Raw genomic sequence first — 23,888 nt, forward strand, 5'->3', positions numbered from 1 at the left:
TTTCACGGAAATGAAAGTTAGTTTAGGAATGTAGGTTGCCCAGCTTTTGATGTAGGAAGAAGTGGCAGGAAGAAGCATATAAATTGTCTTCTAGAAGACTGAAAATGATGGGATTCTACATTTGATTATATACTTGGGCATGACTATAGCTGATGAAAATATTAATGGCAGCTGCCATGTGCACATATTTATTTAATTCATTTTATAAGAATAACAGGAAAGAGGTTTTTTCCTCAAAGGTTTATTTGCCAGGGAAGTAAATATCCTGTTTACTTACTTCTTTCTTATCTGAAGATAAAGAAAAGACACTAGTTTCAAAGTATTTTGCCTGTAGTGTAGATTATACACAAAGGTGTGAGATTTTCGTAGACAGAATGAACAAAAAAGCAGGAAATATATTATGACATGTATGAACTGTCTAGGCAAAAATAAAGACACAAACCTGATTTTTGGATCTAAAAACTGGTTATAGACACACTCAAACCAAAATAGGAATACAAATAATAATAGTCAAATTAGTTTATAAACAATTGGGAATATATAATAGGTTACTGCTTGCACTTCTGCTTAGGTTTAGTGTGGGGTTAAGGGTCAAAGTACTAATAAGAGTGTTTGGGATGTCTGCTGCCATGAAACAAAATGGAAACTTGATTGATAGCTGGGGGCTGAAAGGAGAATGCGCAATGGAGAAAGCAAAGGTCATAAAGCCATTTCCCTTCTCTGCATATATAATGACCCAATCCTTCAAGAAATAGCAAAATGTAGATACAGTGGATTAATATAACATATGTTAACCACACTTCTGATCGTTTTGGCATACAGACATTTATGAAACTGTAAATAATGGAGGTAATGTATTACTATTAGCTGCATCTTTAGGTTTGAGGCATGGAATTTATGGCCTTCCTCTCATATACACACTTTTATTTTGTACTACTGAAGTACAAAATTGAACTGGAAGTGATATGAGAATTTCAGCTTTCTTTTGATTGTCAATATGTTTGTAGTCTATTGCACTTCGAAATAGTTAGTGTTAACACATGGTGCCATATACGCATGTATTTATCTATACCATTTTTTCCTTTCGGTAGGTCTTGTGTGCATGAAATCTAGCAGCTCAGTTGTGGAGCTGGTGATGCTTCTTTGCTCTCAGGTGAGGTTTAAGTTACACTGTCATCAGAAATTGCTATCTTTGAGCACAATGGAAATTACAGTTAAAATTTTACTTCGTTTGATTTTAAATTTGAAGTTGTATGTGAGAGGTAAAACGATTATGTGCAAGACTTTTGATTAAAAAAAAAATCATCGTAATTGTTTGTTCAGTTGAAGAGATAATATACTGAAGTGTTACGTTATGTTACTATTGAGCATTTATATAACCTTGAGGGTGGTGTGCCTGAGTAATTCTAGGCTGTTGGTCTGATAGGATGAAATAGGATCAATAAAATATTAAGGTTATAGAAACAGATTGATTTCTGCATCTTGGCATGCTGAATCCTCTGGGATGAATAGAATTTTTCCTTTTGTGTAAAGGTTATGAAATGAGTGATAAATACTTTTGAAACCCTGTCATTCCTAATTGATTTGACAAGTACTAAGAATTTGACAAAAATTTAAGAAAGCGACCCCGGTTGTCAGCAGTTTGGGGCGTTCTGCATTCCTAAAGGCAAAGTGATTTTAGATATTTAAGAACCTGAGAATTGCCTGTTTCTGTCACTAGGAAAGAGCCAGAGCCGAGGAAAGTTTCTTAAAATTGTGTATGCTATATTAATTGGATCTTCTTTTCAGGTTTCTTCCTTTTTTTATAATTAAATGGAAGACTGTTATTATTGAGCCTTTCTTTTGGTGCCTTAAAAATGATACCTTTCTGGTAGTAAATTCCCCTACTTAAAACTTTAAAATAGCCTTTTTTTTTAATGGGAATGGTATTGGTCTAGAGGTCAAGGGTTCTGACCCATTTCAAAACCTTTGACCTTCATTTACAACCCTTATGGCTTGCTTGCCTGACGAATAAGGATAATGCAAAATTAATGTTTCTTCACATCGATTTATTCGGTTTAGTGCCTATATTGCCAAATTTATTTAGAGTGTGCTGATAGACATTTCATGAATACAAATGAAAGAATCATAGAAGGTGTGAAAAATCGATGGTCTGCATTGTCAATGAAGTGCAATAAGAACAATTACTTCTGGAGATTACACCTAATAGATTTTACAATGAACTAGTGAAGAGTGGTTATGTTTTCTAGTGAGCTTATTATTAATGACTGTGTCTAGAACTTTGCTCATCTCGTTTTCCATCTTTTTTGGGAAATACAGTATATTTTTACTGTGAAAGCAATGTAATATTCCTTATTAAACTTCTGGAGTTTCGAGATGGTTGCATTATGTATGGCAATACTAGAAGTGGACATTGGCCATGACTTACAGAAGAAGAATTTGCTGCTGATTTAAATTAGAAAAGAAACTTTGCTACCAAGAAACCCATAGAAAAATTTTTCTGTTCACTTATTAATATGTTAGAGTAAATCTAATCTGAGTATTAAATATGTGCCTGACAGATTTGTATTACTATTTTAAGAATTAATTTTCAGTATCCATGCTGCTTGTATCAATAATTAGTGGTTGACCTTTCCTTCTTTTTGGGTTGGATAATCTAATCTTTCTTTAAAATCATGTTGTGCCCTGTACTGTATGTCACTTGTTTGGTTTGGGCAAGTGGAAAGGATAAGGAATAAATGACGTGCTCTAATGCGTCTATTTGTCATATGTGTCACAATGCCACTTAATGCTAATCTAATCAAATTGAGGATATCGCGATTGCTTAGCAGTGCTAGTTGCAGAGACATGAAAATAGTAGAAATAAACCTATAAAGTCACAAAAGACCTCAAAGTCTTTTTAAAGTTATGTAGGAGCTGTAATTTTTGGCAGAATATGAAAAATGATGTGCGAGATGAATCTAAAATTAGCTCCAGATGTATACAGATTGTTCTGAGGTGATAATTACATTTTTCACTTTGAATTTTCCTAATTCAGAGAGGTCAGCATGGCAATCACAGAAGTGATTTATTTTGTTAAGAAGTGAACTGTCTTTTGCTACATGAAAGCTTGAGAGATATGAAATTGAATTTCAAGCCGACATTTTACAGATACTGGGAGGAGATGGGGTTGAGCTTGATTGATTTTTTTTTTTCTTCTTTTTTTTTCCCCCTTTTTTTTTTTTCCGTAAGATGGGGTGGGAAGTGAAGTGATATCCTTTTGCTAAAATTTTAATTAATGTTTAAGCGGAGATGGAGAGGATGAAGTGCCAAAGATCAAAAGATCAGGTCAAAAACTAGTTTTTAATCACATAAATAACGTGGCATAGTTACAAAGCAAGTATCTGCAAATTTGATTTAAAACTTCACAAATTTGTCACCCATCATTTTATGAAATTGAAAGATTGCTCTGATTAATATCTTTAACATTTTTTATGCTAGCCTCTTTCTGAATTTTTTTTTTAAATGTGCATGTGATCTAAGCACTTGGAATGTTTTTCTGCAAAATGTGAAATTTTTCAGATGTTTATTTAGATTTTTGGGTGAAATATGGTTTTTCTGTCTCAGAAATGCAAAACGGAATAAGAAGAATATCTCAGAAGTAATTTTTTCATGAAACTGTGAAAATAAAGCTCTTTCCCAGGTGAAGTGTACGATTCTGTGAAATTTCTTCTCTTTGTTCAAGGTTTATATATTTAGACATATGAAAAATGACCATTGTTTTTGTGTTTTAATTTTGCTTTTATATGTTGATATATTGTTTTATGTTTAACACAAGGTAAGAACAGAAACAGGTGGTTTGAGATACAGACAAAAGGCTTTTTCTAAGACAAAACCAGTTGTTGTTTTTGATAGACATGCTACTTTTGAGACACGTCTCTATGTATACTTATATTTATATAAATCTATCAAAACATAAAGAAATCCTTCATTTAATATTACTGCAAAGCGTTCCTGCTTATTTGACATTAATATCATTTTTGAAAGAATCAGCGTTGCATTCAAGGCCACTTTATAAAAGCGTTGTGTTGCTCATCCTAATTCAGTCTGACACACATTCCAATAACACTACCTCCCTTCTAAGGTTTAAAACTAAATTTATGGCTGAGCATTGTGAAGTGCATCATTTAAAAATGGTTTCAACCCAAAACATCTAATAAATAAATAATGTGTATGGCTACTCAGTAGCAGACACTCCAGACTAGAAATCATTCCATCGGATGCTCAACAGTCCACTATCGGAGAGGGCTGTCAGATAAATCTTATAGTAGCTGCATTCATGTCCTGTAAATCACATGTTATTGTCTGAGCCTTCTGCCAGGTCATCTATTCTTTTCCCATTTATCAGAAATGCATACAGTACAGTGAACCTAGAAGCACCATCTAGTCTGGCATGGCATCCTGTCGGAGTAATTAAACCAGCCGAAAGAGAGAAGTCCTGTGTCTATTACGCCTTTTAAATGAGTGACATCAGGTTGTTAAAGGTCCTCACATGCTATTGTGACACAAGGCTTCTGCGTGGGGAAACTGTGATATCACCCCTGAATAAAAGAGTTTCATCTAAAAGGACTCTCATTCTATGCCTAAAATGCAAAGGCGCCTGTATGAATTGAATGCATGTTTTATGCGTAAACAACCGTGCCACTGTGCTTCCTTTCGTTTGTCAGGTGTTGTTTTTAAATACCTGACTCAGTAGGAAAAACTGTGATCTTCCATACTCTCTCATGAAGGTATTAAAGACATTTAATCCTTGCTCACGTACATGAGATATTTGTTCTGTTATTGTAGCTCTAGGGTGAAAAGGTACAAAAGTAGGTGAAATAGTTTTCATAATTGTCCTTGACGCCTTTGGATTTACAGGATTTGCAGCGCTTGAAAAATGCTTCTTTCTGTAGGATATCAGCCGAATTGTCAGTGGAATATGTGTAAGGGAAGTAATTAGGTGATTCTTGTCAGAACGGTCTTTGACTGAAGAGTTTTTTTCTACTGAGTCTGAATTTTCTAGACAGTAGAATAAACTTACACTAACTGGCTCAAATACTATTCAGCTCTTGTATAATTTTCTAACATGGGTAGAATGCAGCCCAACTTTTTAAAATTTAAACTTTGCAATTAAAAATTAATGAACGCTGCAGCAACTTTTATGACCTCTCCACCAGCACTACCTGCACATACAACTTGCATGCAAATTATAAAAGCTTCTATCTTCCTCCTCCTTCTGTCCCGTGTTTCAGAGGGATTAAGAGCACATTCTTGATATCTGATGGTGTCTATAAAACTAAGACCAGTGTTAATACATCTAATCTCTAGATATTTTGTCTTCTAGAAATTTTAATATGTTATATTGCTACGTAACTATGTAGCTGTAGCTGTTAGGTTTATTGGACTTTGATACGGTATATCTTTCATGGGGAGATGGAAGAGGGTGTGTACTGATAGCATCTGTTCACATGGCCCAATACAAGATGATTACAGTTGAATGTACTGTGCTGATAGTTTTTGGAATTCTTTTCTCAAATCAAAGAATGGTTTGGGTCAGAAAGGACCTTAAAGGTCATCCAGGGACACCTTCCACTGGATCAGGTTGCTCAGATACTTTGGAGAGAAGAGCATGATCCAAGGCATTGCATGTGCATCTTTAAAAATAAAGCAGAAGCTGATTAATAGTATTAAAGCAGGAAAAGTTACACCTTGAAAGTTCATCCTACTGCCTGTATAGGCAGACTCGTAGACCTTCAGCTCTTTTTTTTGTTCCCTTGTCTAATGCAACTCAGCAAACCAATTACAACTTGTTAAAAGGTGAAATGTTTACAGAGGTTTTTTCTTTTGCGTGGCCTTTCTTTAGCGTACTACTTGTTTCTAATGCTACTGCTTTGCTAATGGATTCTGTTGCTCATAAAGAAGTCTGCATTCATCTTTTGCATGAGCAGTACCTTAGTTGCATTCTCTCTCTTACTCTGATAAGGAATCATAATTATTTAAATAATACCAACATGTACTATGCAGTCACGCACCTGTAGAAACAGTATGATAGCGCATTTACCCTAAGAAAGAGCAATAGGATGGTAGTTAAGATTCTGATTTTTCAGCAGACTTTTTGCATATATACACCCCTCCTCCATCCCAGTACTTAGATTCTTGTAACATGCAATTAGATCTTCAGGCTTTCCTGGGTATCCTGTGCTCAGAAAAAAAAGCATTGTATCAACAATCCAAGTTCATTACCTCAGGAGTGGATTTCTGCAGTGTGTTCTAAAATGTGGTAAGCCTCTAAATTACTTAAAGATTATAGTTGATGTAGAAGCTGGCTGGTTTTTATGTGTTTGTGAGTTGCAGAGAGAACACATTATACCAGTGCTCTCTGATCTGCCCTGGTTCCTAATTTACTTTTAAGTGCACTTGGATGTGATGGATATCTACAGTGAACACTATGAAGTTTTAATTTAATTAGGAATGTTATCTAAGGAGTTACGTCATTATGATAGCATTGATGCCGAACTCAACAGAAGCATCAAAACCCTAGTGATATCTTGTTCCTTGTATGAAGAGAATAAATGTTTGAATAATTTTATGTGTACTGAGTGTTAGATGATGACATTTTAATGAAGTTAATAATTTTTCATCTAAAAAGATGAAAAGACTTTGTATTCTTAACAGCTGAAAATAAGTTTTAATAAACTAGTAATCCTTTAGGTTCATGATGTACGAAACGTATACATTTTGATACAGAGGGTAGATTTTGTAGGGATTTTGTAAGCTGCCAAATTACTTTCTATCAATTTTAATGTGTATTCTAATTTCCTTTTAAAACTCATTTAGAAGATATCAGGAGTTGGAATTTTTTCTTTTTATGCAGTGTGAACTTCTGCCAGTAGGATCTTTCTTTTTACCAAAGGTGAATGGAGCTGCATTTCAGTAATAAAAAACACTTCAGTAGTAGTGTTACTTTCATGATAAAATGGTTAGAAGCATAACTGATAGGCAAATAAAAAAGATTTAGATCTTAACAAATAAAAATAGAAAAAGGGCTTCCTAAAGCCTAAATTGTTAAGTTCAGGGGATGACAGTGCATGAATCAAATACCCATCAAATACCCGTAGGTAATTGCCTTGAATTACTAACTTTCTTTGCAATGTGCTGAAGTATTCAGTGTTTCTAGTTTAATATGAAGGCACTGTTTTGAGATGCATGGAAAAATACTTCACCAGCAGGTGTGCCACTTCATAGTGTACTTTCTTTTTGCTTGTGTTCTTTTGAAGAATTTGACAACTGGAAAAAACCCTGCCAGCCTAGCTTTTTGTAGGGGTGAGGTGACTGTGGAAGGAAGAGTATTCAAGATCATCTTACTCTCCTGTGGATTATTTAGATTTTGAAGCTGCCTCAGGTCTGCTCCATACCGAGTAGAGCTAGGCACATCAATATAACTGTGTAAATCTTAACATTTGAAAACATGAGATTATCAAGCATGTTTTTAGTTATTATTAGTTGTTGGTTCAGGCAGTAGTAGGAACATTTCTAGTGCAATTTAGTTAAAAATATTGCATGCTCCTTGGAACTGGTATACAAAATGAAAGATTCTTTAAGGTGCTATTGGATGGAAAGTAGTTCAGAAATATCTGTTGAACTTTATGTACAGTGCTACTTTGGGATATTTTCAGTGAAGCGATTTTACGTTATAAACTATATTCTCTTAAAAAACTCCTTTTCCCTCTGCAATGTAGATTTTCATCTACAGTGACCTAGTTTTACAGGATGGAGACTGTGGTCAGAGCTTGAGAGAGGGGAAGAACAATTCCACAGTAGCCAGGGGCCACACTATCGAAGTGCTCTCCTGGGATATGAGAGACTTAAGTTTCAATTAATGTTTCAGGTAGTAGTTATTATTGTCAGTAAGTAGAATAATCTGTCAGAGGAAAAATTTAAACATATCCTCCTGAAGTGGACAGTAGTAGAAGCTTAAAGGCATTTGCCAGGCATGTGGAAGAGTCCAGTTTTGAAAGAATTTAAGCTCTCTGAGTCTTTAAAAACAACATTGTGATTCGAGTTTGTTGTCCTCAATTGCGGTTTCCTCTTTTGTGGCGATATATGAAGACATCAGTTCTTTGCTGAAAGGTCTTGAGGATAACATTTAGGGCGTTTGCATTCCTCTGCACTGCAAGGTGCTTGATACCAATCCAGTGATCTGTTTGGTGGGGTTGACTCTGGAGAAACTGAATGAAAAGCCTGGAAGATATGGGAGGGCCCTTGTTGTGGAATTCAGGCTTTTTAAATGCAGTCCTTTGGTGCCTGGATTTTAGATGCTATCTTGTCAGTAGGTTTCCTTCTATTGAAACAGAAGGTTAAATTATTGAATTTGTTGTCTTGGATTCTCCTGTTTGGGGTTGTTTTATACAAAGTGTAGCTTCTTTTCCTTCCTGAGTGGGAGTTTTTCCTCCATCTCTGAGGATCTCACTTTGAGTGTTGAAAAGCATATATTGTCAACCTTCATGTTTGGTATATGAGCAGAGTACTTGGAATTATTACAAATGGATTACTTGTGCAATGGATATTTTGATGTTTGCTCCATTGAACTATGTTATATGTTCTAGGGATTTGAAACTGGAGATCAGTTTGGTAGATAACTGTAGTGCAGTTTGGATAAAATTAACGTAAATTGAAACAGTTGGGAAAACCTGTCCTTTGAAATGGAGTATATTGAAATTAAATTTTAAATTAGCTGCGTATATTTTGCTTTCTTTGACTTAAGCAGTATGTAGATTTTGTCTCTCTACAACTAAGTACTGTAATATATTCTGTATGGAACTGCAGGACAGTGTAAAAGTTGTCTGTTGGACCTTCACTCCTACTTTGATTTTCTGTTACTTGTTTTTGAAAAGTTGTTTGAAAGTTTAATTGCCTATAATTACCTGCAGTAATTACCTGTGCAATTCCATGGAATTGCCTGGAGAGCACTTTTAACATGTTTATATAGGGGTTTCTTTCAGGCTCATATTAAATAATCACTAAGGTTCATGCTTCTCAGGTGCCACTTTAGTTTCCTGTGCTCAAGATGTATTTGAATTCTGTCTTCTCTCTTAGGTGTAGTTGTTGGCTTCAGGAACAATGTGCTTTGTTTATTGTTAGTGTGATCTACAGATGGGGAGTTTTAAACATTTGTGTCCATCACTGGCTAAACTAAAAAAAAAAAGTAGTTCTAATAGAGTATTACTTTTTGTGTGCGTCTGTGAAGTGTTTGTATATTGACAGTTTGCTAAGTAATAGAAATCAGAGAAGTTTATGTTCTAAGCTTTGCTTTTGCCCTAAGTGTGTCAATAGATTGGAATGTATTTGGAATGATTTGCCAATACTGCATTAATAATAAGTGACCTTTTCATGAATTAAGCACTTCATAGTGCAATTAGCACTTGTTAGTTATATCCTGATAGGTAATGGTCGTGGTAGTTAAAATGTGTGAGCTAGTACTTTGGCTTTATCCTGTTATAATCTTTCCATAATTCTTAGTCTAGGAGGATATTTTAAAGATTTACTCTTCTCTAGTTTGGAGAGTAAATGTATGATGTGAGATTTTAAGATAAGCAAAAACTATGATGTGTTACATTTAGTACGAGAAAAGAATATCTGAAGTGTTATACACGTATTAAATGAGGTTGAAGTTTCTGCATATTAGATGTAAGTAATCATCAAAGCAATCAAAAGGACTTTTTCTGTCTAGGCCTACTTTTGACCCACTGGAAAATGCCCTCTGCAATTTGTGGCCATTCTGTTTTGGAGTGTTCAACAAAAGCAAGCCATCTGTATCAGCTGCAGCTGCAAACAGAGAGAAGTAGTGTGAAGGAAGCAGTATTTTTTGGTTTATAATACACAGCTTTTTTTCTGGAAAGTAATTGTGAGCTTTATGATTTTGAACAACAATTAAAAGTACATTTATGTGTAAAGAATTTGGCATGGGTGCTATATAGTGGACTGAGAAGGTGTGGAGAAAGGTACAATTGGATAGGTGTAGTAAAGCCATGATATTTTGGTGTGGGCTGTTGTTTCTTAGGACAATACACTTGGAGAAGTCAACATGACTTGCAGACTTTTGATAGAGGAATGGATAAAAGATAGGGTTAAAAACCACGAAACCTTTTTTAGAAGTGGTTTTTCACACTGGAGAGAGATAAACTTTCATAGGTCATCTTACTAAAATGTAATTGTTGCCTACAGTTACGGTTCTGGAAGGCAAATGAGGATTTTTCCTCCCTGATTTTCTTTCTTTAAAGTACAATCTTTAGTGGTTGTTCTATAGGCTTTTCAGATGTTATAGGCTCTTACTAAGAAAAATTCTTTTATGAAAGAAAAATTACTCATATTTGGTCAGGAATCCAGACGTGGTGTTATTGTGAGCTTAATGGAAAACATGTCTGCTACAGCTAAAAATATTAGCCTTTAACACTGTATTGCTGAGAATTTGTATGATTAATGTATACATTTTTATGTTTTGGGAGGTGAGTGAATTGTATAATGTAAATGGGAATGTTGGGAGTGTGATAGCGGTGCAGGACAGCTTCATTTCCATGAATGTACACTGCTGCAGATGTTCAAAACTAAGGGAACATAATTTAGCTACAGAAGCAAATCTTTTATGAAGAAAAAAGGCATCCTGTTGCTTCACCAGCGCACTAGGACTTAAAAAAACACCACCATTTAAGGTGAGTTTTGTGCAGTGTGAGCACACCCTGTGGCTTGGCAGTCTAGTCAGAAGGATGATACCACGCTGACTTTATAACTAGATCTTTGAACAATATTCTCATGGGTGGTAAATGCAAAACAAAGTAATATCAACTGGCACTTAATTCTGCGAGCTCCCTGCTGATGGGGCTCTGCACTGAAATGGAACTCTTCCTGACAGGAAGTCAGCCACGAAGTGTGGAGACCTCTGAAAATAAAGTGTGCTTTAATTTGACACCCTGCTGTTTTACAGCTAGTCTGTTTAATTTGAGACTATGGAAAGAGGTTTAGTAGAAGGGAGGAGTCTGAGATTATGGAAAGTTCAGTGAGCGGCAACGCTTGTGGCTGATTTTATACTAATTGCAAATAAGTGAATATTTTTGGTTTTGTTAATAAACCAAATAATGTGTCTCTGTTTCCAACGAAAACTGCTTCAGAAACTCATGACTTGGAGAGCAGTGCTGTTTACCCGAAGTTCTAGCAGGAGAAGCTTTGCACAGTGGTGCTGTTCAGTTTATTGTGTAACCTTTCGTCTTATACTCATCTGTGCCTTTTATGTATCTTTGCAACTAGGATAACATCTGTCTCATGAAAGATGTTGATGATGCATTAATCATTCAATAAATATTTTAAGATAACCTTTTTAAGTGGAAACCCTCCTAATTCAGAATATGCAGCAATCAGTAGGACATAGAGGTGCATGTCTGTTAGGTGTTAAATCCTAGTTCTAGTGAGTGAAATTTGATTCAGAAGAATCAGCTGGATTTCCCATTACCTACTGAATATTTGCAAAGACGTTTATTTCTATTTCTACTTAGACCAGAAATATTTATATTTTTGTTTGGAAAATTTGTTTAGTGAGTGCAGGGGAGGATTTGCAGTGAATGGAGCAGAGAGTTATTATTTATTCTGTTTATTGTAGCAACATATAAAGACAGATGAGAATAGAGGCCATTGTTGCCTTGTGCTGCGTAACAGTGGATTCTGAGAATATTTTAGTCTAATTGAAGACAACAGGTGCGGGATGAGGAAGGGAATGGATCCTAGTGGAGTGTAATTGAAGAAACACGTTAGTTTTTCTGCCTTTTTTTAAAAAAAAAAAAGTTTAAAAAAGAAGTTTTCGTCTTACAAAACCTTGAAATCACTGTTAAACGAGAAAGTGCTGAAATCAAGAGGCAATTTCCTTATACTCCCGCAGTGCTTTGATTTGTTTTCCTGTCTCCGTAAAAATCATGCTACAACTGCAACTTGATGATTTGGATCTCTTTCCTTTGTTCATTGTATGTTATCCTTTCTTCACTTCTGTTTTTCTGACTCTTCTCCTTTGACTTACAATTTCTTACTTCCCATTGCTGCATATTTACCGAACTACTTGGTACTTGATTTCTCAATTAATGTTTAAGATTTCTGTTCCTCTTCTTCCTGAACCTACTAAGCATTGAAAATAGCCAATGGTTAAAAAAAAAAACTGAAGAGGAAACTGCAATGCTGCTAGATGAACTCAAACCTGACCCCTAATTTCGTTTCATGAGGAGTCATGGCAACAGCTTGCTAGTGGGAGAGAGAAAGGGAGAGGCTGCCCAGGCAAATTGCTTCCTCCATCAGAAACCGTGAACATGAAATCAGTGATGAAATGAAACTCATTCAGTTTTTACCCATTCTACAGTTTGTTGCTGTACTGGGACTGTAGAAGAACTGGGATTTTAACATATTTTCATCTGTTTCATCTTAATGTGACAGTGGTGCTAGGGGCAAAATTTTATTTATCAGGTTAGATCGCTATAAGAGGGGTGTAGTAACTGTTTTTCAAATACATGCCCGTACTTTCTTGAAACTAGATACAAAAATGAAGTTCATGAGTTTTGATGATTTGCAGCTTTTATGCTGTCACAGCTATTACTGATAGCATTTTATTTGTGCGGACAGTAATATTTTCATAATTTTATATGAACTTTCCAATTAAGTGATTTAAGCTTTCTTTTATTACTAAAATCCTATTTTAAGAATATTTGGTATTACCATAAATTATGACAACTGCAGCCAGTTTCAAGATTTTCTGGCTGTGTATAAATCTTAAAAGATTATATGCACTGTAACGTGCATATTATGTAGTGTATCTATAATAATACTGTATCTTTTAGGATAGATTTGCGTAGTTTATACAGGAGACAGCAATTGTTGCTGAGAGTAGTCTCAACATCAAAGGCATTGTCTGACAAGCTGACAATGTTTTATTTAGTATTTTTGCTGAAAAACGTAGTACTTACGTGTGCACATTAGTCCAGCTCTATATGTGTATAATTTCAGAATCCATAAAAACTTACTGTGATTTGAACTCAAACTTTTAAGTATTGAAATTAAACTCTCATTATAAGGTAGTTTCAAGCATTTACCGCTAACAACCAGTTTATAGGAAACTCTGTTTCCATGGTATATCCTAAGTGGTTAAACAGCAGGGGAGTCTTCTGCTTTTAGTTAAAAAAAATGCTGTTTCTGTATGGCTTATTTACTATTACTTTAATTCTTAATGTAGTGTGCTGTGGAATTGACCATGCAAAAGTCAGCAGAGAGTTCTGTTTTCTGCATCTAAGGTTATTACTTGCTGTACAATAATAAAGGCACTATTTTATTGGGTTAGTTGTAATTAACTTCAGCACTAGGCATTGATATAAATCATTCCTAATCTGTTTTCTTTACATTTTCATTCTTTTAAACTAGTTTAACATAGCTTCTTTCTGTCGTCCTTGCTGTTTGGAATTAGGCTGTCGGAAGCTAATGTGTATGTTGATCCAAGAATTGATTAAATAACACTAATGAATTTCATATAGCACTTTTAAAAGATTCGTAATAAGTACTCTATAGCAGTGATCTGTTATACCATTAAAATTCATTAGAGTGTTGTCATGCTGTGTAAAAATATTTCAGTATAAGAAACTTTTATTCTCTTTCATAGTTAAAATAGTAAACAATTTTGTGGTTATGAAAAAAAAAATGTTCTAACTCAGAGTATGTTTTGTGGAAGTATCTATTGTTATTATAATCTTTGTTTCTGTGTTTTATCAGAAGAAAAATACTGAAACACTTCTTGGTTTTCACCTTTTTTTTTTGCTCATTCTTGGTGTTTGATACCAACAGGGGCATGTACCTTCTTCACCAATTTATTGATACACTAGTGTACTGCAGCATTTTCAGTTGCTTGTGAACAGCATAGGTTTGAAATAAGAATGTCGTGTTCTTTTCAGTCAGTTTTGCAAGACTGAACATGTTTGTTTCTTGAATTTCTTGTCTTTTTCAGGGGTAGAGTCACATGCACAATCTCAACCCACCTTTATAGTTCATTAGTTAGCTTGATACCAGTGTGTTTGGAATATTTTCCCGCAGCAATGTGCTTGATGTTATACCTCCATTTGAGAAGCTATCTCATCTAGTTAATTTTTACACAACATTCTCCTTGAAGACTCGTGAAAATTTTTAATGCAAAGTCTTTGTGTACTGTTGCTAGCTGATTGTGGGTTTTTTTTGACAAAAAGGTCTTTTTTAATGGAATGCCAGCAGTAAATACTCTTTATTGTAACTGAGTGTGTTTGATAGTTTAAAAGTCTTATAAAAATAATTAGGTCTTTTATATAGTTCTAATGGCAGCTTTGCAAGTTTCCCCTGGAGCAGTCTCTAATGAACAGGCCTTGATTTTTCCAGTTGGGCTTTTACATTCCCCGAGGACTTGACTTCAGACCTTGAAGGGCAGCAGCTGCCATTTGTCTTAAGACTGGAGTTGCCAAACAGACAGACCATGTACTAATAGGACACATTTGTACAGCCTGAGTATGCGGAACCCCGATAGAGGCCTAATGATGATCATCTGTTCAGAGCTTGTAGCTGGCCAGGGTTAGAGTAACTTTTATCACCCTTACTGAAATCAAACCCTCTGTATTGATTAGTGAGACTTGTTATGTAGATGCCCTGCTAAAGGTTTCATAGACAAGCCATTGTTTAGTGTAGAATAATATCCATTGTATAAATTTCAATAAATTCAAGTTCCCCCCTCTCGCCCCCCCCCGACAAGATCTTCTGAAATTTTAGGATAGTAGTAGGCATTTTTGCAAACTCTGTCTGTTTTCTGTGTCAGGATTCAGCAATGGTGAAGTTCTTCTGTAGAGAAAGCACGATGAATATAGTTATTGAAAATATTTTTTTTCTCAATCAGTTTCTGATGATTCTTCCATTATTGATTTATGGTTTTTAATTTTTATTTGAGCATCTAGGTATGACTATATTATTGTAATAACATTGTCTCCAAATGTGTTTTTGTGTTGGTCTTACATTAAAATGTCTCACATTCTTGCAAAATATTTCATACACTACGTATGCTGATCTTGATATAAATTGCTACATAGAGTTTCTGCATAAGAATTCCCATAATTACATGTTAGTTTTAATTTCTTTTCAATGAGGCTTTGTAGTTTAAAATAATTTAAGCATACTTCATCTCTTTAAAAGTAACATATCTTTGCAGATATTCTGCTTTACATGCAGTCTAACCTTTTTTTTTTAATTATGAAGAACCCAGCTGTGATTATATCTGCTTTTCACTGTATGTTCTTTATTGCTGAGTTCATTCAAGCCTGTAGTGGATGTGGTGCTGAGAGAGTGCTGACACCAAGTGCAAACACTGCTGAAAAGTTCTTGATAGTTTACTTTAGGCACTTAAAGATTAGTATATCTCTCTCTGAACAAGTTTTTCATGCAGATTTGACCTTTACTTTAGGATATAATATGTCTCTTAGTCATATGTTAACACGTTTTCCCACCCTGCTCCTTAGTGCTCTATTCATACTTGTCAGTACCAAAGTCATCCTTCTCCTTTGTTTCATAATCAAAATAAATTATTAAAATTCTACCAGCTTTATGGGAAGGATGAGTTAGCAAAGAATTCAGTCTTTTTTGCTGGCTTATAAGTGTGTATTTCAGCCATTAAATATAATTGTTTATTGTGAAATACGATAGCCTTGTTAGGTTAGAAAGATTATTTTTTAAGTTCTGAGAAGAATGAATTATTAAGGAGTATGCATATGTGTGTGTGTATGAGTGAAAGTACCAGTACAGTTTGCTACGGTTGAAAACAGAGCAGCTTTCACTTATTGGAAATGTTAAAAATTAAAGATCTGTGTTTAATTGTTTAGCCATCAGGCCAGTTGATGGATTGGTCTTGCATAGCTTAAAGATATATTTTGGGTTAATTGTTTGAAATATGATTTTATTTCTTTCTTAGAAGTGTACGAGTAAGGAGGAATATGTCCATTTGCTGCCTGCAGGGCAGCACTTCAAATAACGAGCTAACAAAAATATTTATCAACAGAGTTTTCCTGGCATTTGTTTTGAGCGATTAGGATTTAGGAATGGCTGTATGGGATTAGATAAAGGTTCCACCTTGCTTATTGTCGAATCTTCGACTATAGACACAGGGTGATGCTTAAGAAGAAGAAAACAGGACAAGTGTGTATGATGCTTTTCCACTCTCCAGCTATTTTCAGCTTGGGATATTTTCTAAATTGGGTATAGTTTCTGTGTATTTAGCTAATATTGGTCTCTTTTCCTTCTGTGTACTTGTGCAGTCTCCTCTGGTTGTATTGAACATTAGTCATCACAACATCCTTTGGTGGCAGATCGCTGTGATCTGCAATGCACTGTGTAAGGAACCACCTGCACTTCTTTGTTTTGAGGCTGGCTCCTATTAAATGATGCTTATTCAGAATAAATAGGGAGTCAATGACAGATGGAAGACAATGACTGATCAGTGGAATTGACGCTGGAAAATTCAAGTCCAATGCAGAATTATAAAAGAAACTCTCCGCTTATGTGATGATGCCATATGATCAGAGATATTCCCCTTTATTTTTAAAGAAAGGAAATAGGAGGATCAAGTAGCATAAAATACACTTCAATGCATTTGAAGACTGAGATAGCTTAACATGCATGTGTAGCTGAAGTGAAATAAAATGGCACATAGAATTACTAAAGATTATTTTGCTAGACTACTCTTTTGTTGCTTATGGTCTATCCTAAATGCATGTTGTGGTCTTTGGCCAAAATGTATTTCTAGACAAAGGAAATGTAGTAATTTATATGAATTTTATTAGAACATTTGTGACTGTCATAAAACTGATCATTAGTTAGGATGAATTAAAAAACCCGCTGTAAAATAGATTAAAAAACCCCAACCTGACTCAAATGGGATGACAGTAGGTCATGATATAAACCTTGAGGGAGATTATTAGTTTCTGACAAGGAGGGGTTTAAGACCAAGGCTGTTTAATGTTTTCATTTAATGATCATCGTGCAATCAGTAAGAAAGTGTTAATGAAACTTGTTGATGACATAGAATTGGTGCTATAGAGGACTGGGATATAATTTTGCTTATGACAGAGTTATGCTGTGGCTACAGGAAATGTAATATGTTACTTCATAAAGAATTACAATTCAGATGAGATTTGAAGCACCATTTCAGGAAAGGATGCAGTACTTGCATTTTATCTAGAGTACTTATAGAATCATGTACAAATTCCATTAAGGAAGTAGGTGAAACAATAATGAGCTAGAAAATTCCCACATCAGACATATTATTTTGAATAAAATGTGATTTCTTATTTGTCTTCTTGTAGTGGTTGTTTTCTCATTGTAGCTATTTGTGATAGCGTTTAGTGCATCTGGGTTTTTTTTCCTGCTTCACTATTGAGTGTACACTGACCTAAAGCATTAAAAGTAGATTATGTCTCTTGGTTACTAAACATTTATAGCTACAGGAAATGATGGTCAATTAAATACAACTTAGAACAGGTATGAAATTATTGACTTTGTTGATCTGCCCTTACAGTCCTTCCTTAGGAAAGTGCTGAAACGTGTTTTGTAGTTACTTAGTTGCATTAGTGGTTGAGTTTGAGGCTTTTAACATGTTTTTTCCCTAATACCTTTGGGAGATGGATAACTAAGATGTTGATACAATAATGCAATATGCATACTGAGTGTAATTGTTTGAGAGAGAACCTATACTGTGGGGAAATACTGAATAGATCATGAAAGATGATGACCATTAGTCTTTTCTTTCAACTATTAAAATTAGCTTTAGGGTGTGTTCAGCTGTGATTTATGAAATTGTTTAGACTAACGCCTTCTTTGATGATGTCTGATGTAGAGAGAAATGCTGAAAACTATCATGATAAATGCACTTTCTTTTCACTTTTGGCAACCTCCATCTTCACCAATTAAATTTTCCAGTATTGTAGTGAGCAACAGATGGACAGTGTCATAACTAGCAAAAAACTATTTTTTTCCATACATTTAAGCCAACAGAGAATAGTTTCAATTATTGTATGAAGCTAAGTATTTAGAACTTGATATTACATTTAAAAACAACTTAGAGGATTAGTTGCATATGCTGTTTTATTTTGAATACTAGCCGCTAAAAGGCATGTCTTTTTCATAAAAATAAATGCTTAAAACTCTTTCAGAAAGCTTACAGACTAACTTGAGCCATGTTATAGTGGCCATAAGAAGGCAGTAGGGTAGAAATGAGGGAGGAATGGTGGGAGAAATATTAGTAAGATACGTTTAGCAGTAAGGATTAATGACAGTAGATAAAGTAGCCTCAACAACACAACCCACCCCAAACCCCACAAACTCCCCACACCCTCATGTGTGATAATATGTAATTTGGACTTAACTGGCACTTAGAATATTGCTTGCTTATTAATGCATATAAATTAGTTATATAAAAAGTAATGAAATACATATATTATTCATCATGAATAATACATCACAAACTCCCATTATTCTACTCGTAATTGTGACTACTTGAAAATTGTTATACCTATACAGTGTTGCAACTTAAAATTGATTGAAGAATATGTTGGGCCTGGAACATGTTGGTTGTTGAGAGATCAGAGTTCTGATCGGAGTTCTAATCTCTTCCCCGCATTTGAAATCTGGAAATCCTTTTTTTGGGAGGGTGGAATGGGGCAATAAATAACAGTGTTCTACTGGCTTTTGTGTATGTCTTATCAAACATTCATGTCACTGACTGAGAGGTAGTTCTGCAACACCAGGCAAAAAACGTACTCTGTTGATGTTGGGTTTTGAAAACTCCTATGTTTCCAAATCTGAAATTTTTTAAAAGAGAGATTTGCAGTTTTGCACTTTTTGTCTGTTTTGGAGCTGATGAGGTTTTTAAAGAGAACCACAGTGACAGAAGTGCTGATGTGAATAATCATTAGGATTATTATTTCATAAACAAACACTGAAAAATCAAGGAAGCTGATGTGGAAAAGTGTATGAAACTTAAGTATCTGTCTGCTGCAGAATCAGTCTTCTGTATAAGTGTACAGGAGTTGTAGAGTTTAAACCTAGAGTTGTATTTGGCTTGTTCTAGCCAAATGCCCCTGCACTTTCCTTAAAGTTTAAGGTTCACATATTTCTAACCTTAATTTTTAGCTCTCTCAGTTTGTTCTATTAAGTCTAGGATTAAAAACCTTCTTTGTGTTTTTGTTAACCAGTTTGGTTTTCTCCTCTGCTTCCAACTAGAAGAAGCAAGTCCCAGTGATAGGTCATCTGGGTTGGTTGCTTTACCCTGTGTCTCGTCTGGAGGCCAGGCAAAACCCATCTACATGTTTAAAAGGTGCAGAATTTTGCTGTAATTCAGGGTTCACTTGGATGTAAGAAATATGCGGTACATGTATGTCTTCTATTACTGTAATTTCAGTGTGCTAAAAATTCAGTGTGTTAAATGTGTTAAAATTTTTTTGAAACATACTATGTGTTAATGATACAATACTTTGATCATTACCAGAGTTTTTTGAGTACAGATGTCTGTATGATGCTGAGATGGGGATTATTATCAGCATATATGTTAACTGGACTTTAAGCTATGAAAAATTTGTCTAAAGAATGAGCCTTACATTAATATGAAATGTTTTGATTCTAGCGTTATCAATGTTCAGTAAGGCAAAAAGCATCAATGAACCAGAGTAAATTCAGATTTTTTTACATAACATAGGAAAACAGAATGTTGCAGTCGTTTATGGGATATTTTTGTGTTTTCTTCTCCCTTCCATAGAACATGACTTTGGGTAAATGAATTCTGTTTCTTCAAGCTGGCAATGTTTCCTTACTGATTAGCAGTTGATTAATGCCTTATATATTTGCTGATGGTTGTTTAAATTGCTGAAGTTGAAAAGAAAGTGCATGACTTTGTAGCTGAAAATGTTTTTTCTTGGTTTTGTTTCTATGCAACTTATTTTCTCTTGGTTTTTTTCCCCTAGGAGTGGCAGAACTCTATACAAAAGAATGCTGGCCTAGCCTTTATTGAGCTGGTCAATGAAGGAAGGTAAGTAACAATATTTGACAGCACCTCTGCCTCAGCTTTTTTGTGTGACTTGAAACTAAAAAAAAATAATTTTACTCTGCCTTGTTAGCGTCAGTTTCTTTGAGTTTTACAGGTGTGGTTTCACATTCTTTAACACTTCAATTCTAATACTACATATGGGATTTTGAAGAATCTGAATGCTCTTTAATTCTACTAAATATTTCACTTATTGGTCTGTCATGGATTTTCTTTCTGTCCTTGTGCTTTGGTTAATGTTGAAACTATCATTTGTATTCAGCTAATCTCTTGCAGAAGGGAATTGATATTTGGAAGACATTATAGCCGGGAATTGTAAGATAAGCCTCTGTCTCAAAAATTAGATTTCAGTTTGCTCATTTATTTCCTGTCTGCCTCATAAAATAGAAAGAACGAGAGTCCCTTTAAGGAAAGAAAAGTTAATATTACCAACTAGTTTAATGTTCTGTCTGTAACTATCTATGTATATTACTGGGACTTATAGAAAATGACAGAGCAGGTGATGAGGCCGTGCTCTTTGACTTATAGTGACTATTCAGAACCATCAATATTTTCTTCATTAGCAATCGATTGTTGAGGCAGACTAAGAGAAATATTTACTTTTTCTAAAGGATTTTTTTTTAAGATGTCTTAATGAGTTAGCTAAGGAAGAAATGTAATTTATCTAAGTCTGAATTCTGTTAGTGAGTAACTTGAGCTAGTAAGAATCTCAGTAGAAAATAAATTTTACAGGATTAGGACAGCTACTGAATTAAAAATGAAATAATTTAACCCATAAATTAAAATACTGTGTAAGTATCTTTCTAGCATTGTAGGAATGGGGAAATGGCTATTTGAGATTTTCCTTTAAAAATATGTAGATTTTCTTAATATAGATAAAAGTAGTGACCATTTTAATGGTTGCATTTCAGTTTATGGTGAGGGAAACACCATTCTGAGGCAGAAAAAGCATTTTGCTACTAGTCTTGATCCCAGGGGCCAAGGTAAAGTAACAAGGGTGTTCAGTTACAGTGTTAAGATCTAGCCTGTAGTTGTTTCCTATTATGTGAGGCTGACCTGTCTTGACCTTACTTATAAAGTGCCTGCTATAAATTTGGTCCTTGATTAATGTTTTATTAGCATAGATAACATAGAGATCCCCCACACGTAAACCACAATGTGAGGTTCATCTGTGTAAGATGATTATCGTGAACAAATCAGTTGCTGAGAATGAGTTGTAAGTAGCTGCTACGTAGTAGTTATTCCATTGGTCCAGGTCAAGCTTTCAGAGAGCATTCTAACTGCAAACTGCTTGGAATTGACTGTTTTCTTTGAAAAACCTGCAGTGCCCATCACAGACAGATGGAATCACTCCCCCACCTCCATAAACAACATCAGTAACTTATAGTCTAGCCTTAGCAGCGTCATCTCAGGGACAAATGATCCCTTGAAGACTGAAAAGTGTGGTTTTGGTTAGCAGAAAATATCTAAGTAATTGTTACTTCATTTCATTTCTGACTTTTAGCAGAATTGTTTTTTTTTTTTTAAAGCAGGAATGTAACTTTTATTATGGGGAAGAAGAGGGGATTGCTTTCTTAAAAATGGCTCCTTTTATCTATCTCCATTTTCTTTCGTTGCTGTTTATAGGAACCTTTGAAGTTATTGCCGAATTGGTCATTGCAGTGCTTTGTGGCTTTTCAGCATTCACTAAAATAAAACTACTATCCCTCATTGACATGAACTGCATTCCAGAACTAGTCTTTTCTTCTCTTTATGCAAATTGCACATTATTTTTTTACGCATATGCTAACACACTAAAACATTTCAGGCCATCTACCTTATTGTATTTGTTACTGTTTTATGTATTTTTGCGATAACATTGTAATCTTAAAAACTCCAAAAGATGAAATCTTTTAGTTAAAACTTAAAATGGAAATAGCTGAATGGTACTGATTTAGACTTTAACTGCAAAACTGTATAATAAAAGGTGAATTTTTATATTGTTTCTATAACTACTCAGGCAAAGAAGGCAGGGTGGTTGTACAGAGGACAGAACTAATTTCAGCTAGTAAGGAAGGATGTCTGTGGGGTATGATGACATGAGTGTTAGAATAAATAAAATAAAATTAAGGACTGGAAAAACTGCCTAGAATTTGTGGAATCACAAAATTGCTATTGTCTGCTACTTTGGTGGAGGAAGTCTTGGTCGTCCTGTAAGCTTTGTAAACCAGAGTTTTGTTCCCAATGTTTATTACTTGTTTCTTTGGTTTTTGTCTTTTTTAATAATGAGACCAGAGGATATTTCAGTTTGAATTGTGTTCTACTGTTTTTGTTTATCAGGAAATAACACGTGAAAAATCTTTCTGGAAGAGAAAGATGTCTAGAAGAGGAGATCTAAATCTCTTCTTATACTTGCTTTCAAGTGTTTTTTTTGCTTTTATGTGAAAGGTATGAATGTACCCTTCTCTCCCACAGCAATTGAAAGTTTTATGTTTAGGCTTGCCATGTTTTGGCTAGGATTCCCAGGACAGAAATATGTGCAGAAAGTTTGCCTCTGGGACTCATAAGATCTACAGTGTATCCACTGCATTCGGAATGTATTGGTCTGAATTTCATCATGTTCACAAGTAACTAATGTGTTACACATATAGTTGCTCTCAGGCTTTCTCAATAGATCAGGTCCACTGCACATGTATAGCAGAATTGATTTGTTAGTGCCTGGTAAAATTTTGAATATTGAATAGAAAAAAACTCTCTAAATGGGACAGTTGTATGTGGAAACACAGAATCGTAAACCTAGCTAGAACACAACTGAAGTCTATTGACGACTAGGTTACAAACATACCAAAAAAACCTCAAAACAAACAAACAACTGTTTAAAAACCCAGGAAAGTACAGAATGTAAGTGAAACGCTGAAGGAGCAGGTATTGGAAAATAACCTCTTGCTGTGCATGAAGAGAAATGTCAATTTAAGTACATTGCTACATTGAACATTAATCTGTTTTTAAAAATGAGCAAGTATTGTTCGCTATTATTGTAATGTCTGGGAACACTATTAATGCTCTTTGAAACCTTATTAAAAAGGTGCCTGCACCCACTGTTTCTCCATGTACTCAGCCATCTGTGCAGCAGAAGTATAGATTGAGAAACATTTTCCTTAGCCTGCTAAACTTCGGTCAGTCTAGATTTCAGTCTTTGTGTTGCCTTTCACCTTTGGGTTCTCCCTTTAGGGAGAGTCTGTTTTGGAGCCTCATCCTGAGATCTTACTAAGGAGGGAATTTATTCACCAGAACCGTCCTTTAGATGTGATTTGGTTCACTGCTGGAGCTAATCCTCTCCTTAGGACACTTCCAAGCTGTCCAGACAGATTCTTTTTTACACCCTGAAACTAATTAAGTTTCGTCCTTATGCAGGAGATGGTGAAGCTATTATTTCTGAACTAAAAAAAGTGCAGCTTTATTTTACTTCCTTGTATGTACAAACATCTCTTTTGTTAGACTCTTATTTCCTCTACTTGACTAGTTAGTAGACAACTCCTTTGGTCTGTGAAGGTTAAAACTCTGTCCTGTCGCTTTGATTCATTAGCACACTTTAGTGTGAAACATCTCTTATGCTAGACCTTGTTTTCTGTATCAGTCAGTGCACTAACAAACGTACTCGAGCTTGAGACTGTGCATGACAGTTATTATCCCCTTTGGGGTGATAATGGGTTTGGCATGGCAGGGGTTGAGGGATCAGTCTCCTAAGCATGCTGCAGCAATTACTCTT

At 34.9% G+C, this 23,888-nt stretch overlaps 1 protein-coding gene across 5 annotated transcripts in view; it reads left to right on the plus strand.

The window, feature by feature from the left end:
• The window catches only part of LRBA (LPS responsive beige-like anchor protein), a 410,166-nt gene that overhangs the window by 111,566 nt on the left and 274,712 nt on the right, over positions 1 to 23,888 (plus strand). For all 5 annotated transcript variants that reach the window (XM_054064662.1, XM_054064663.1, XM_054064665.1 and 2 more), the window contains 2 exons: positions 1,092 to 1,153; positions 20,061 to 20,125. In XM_054064662.1, coding sequence (XP_053920637.1) covers positions 1,092 to 1,153; positions 20,061 to 20,125 — 127 coding nt within the window. The remainder of the gene's footprint in view (positions 1 to 1,091; positions 1,154 to 20,060; positions 20,126 to 23,888) is intronic.

This window comes from Cuculus canorus, chromosome 4 (assembly GCF_017976375.1).
Source record: "Cuculus canorus isolate bCucCan1 chromosome 4, bCucCan1.pri, whole genome shotgun sequence".
Classification (NCBI taxonomy): domain Eukaryota; kingdom Metazoa; phylum Chordata; class Aves; order Cuculiformes; family Cuculidae; genus Cuculus; species Cuculus canorus.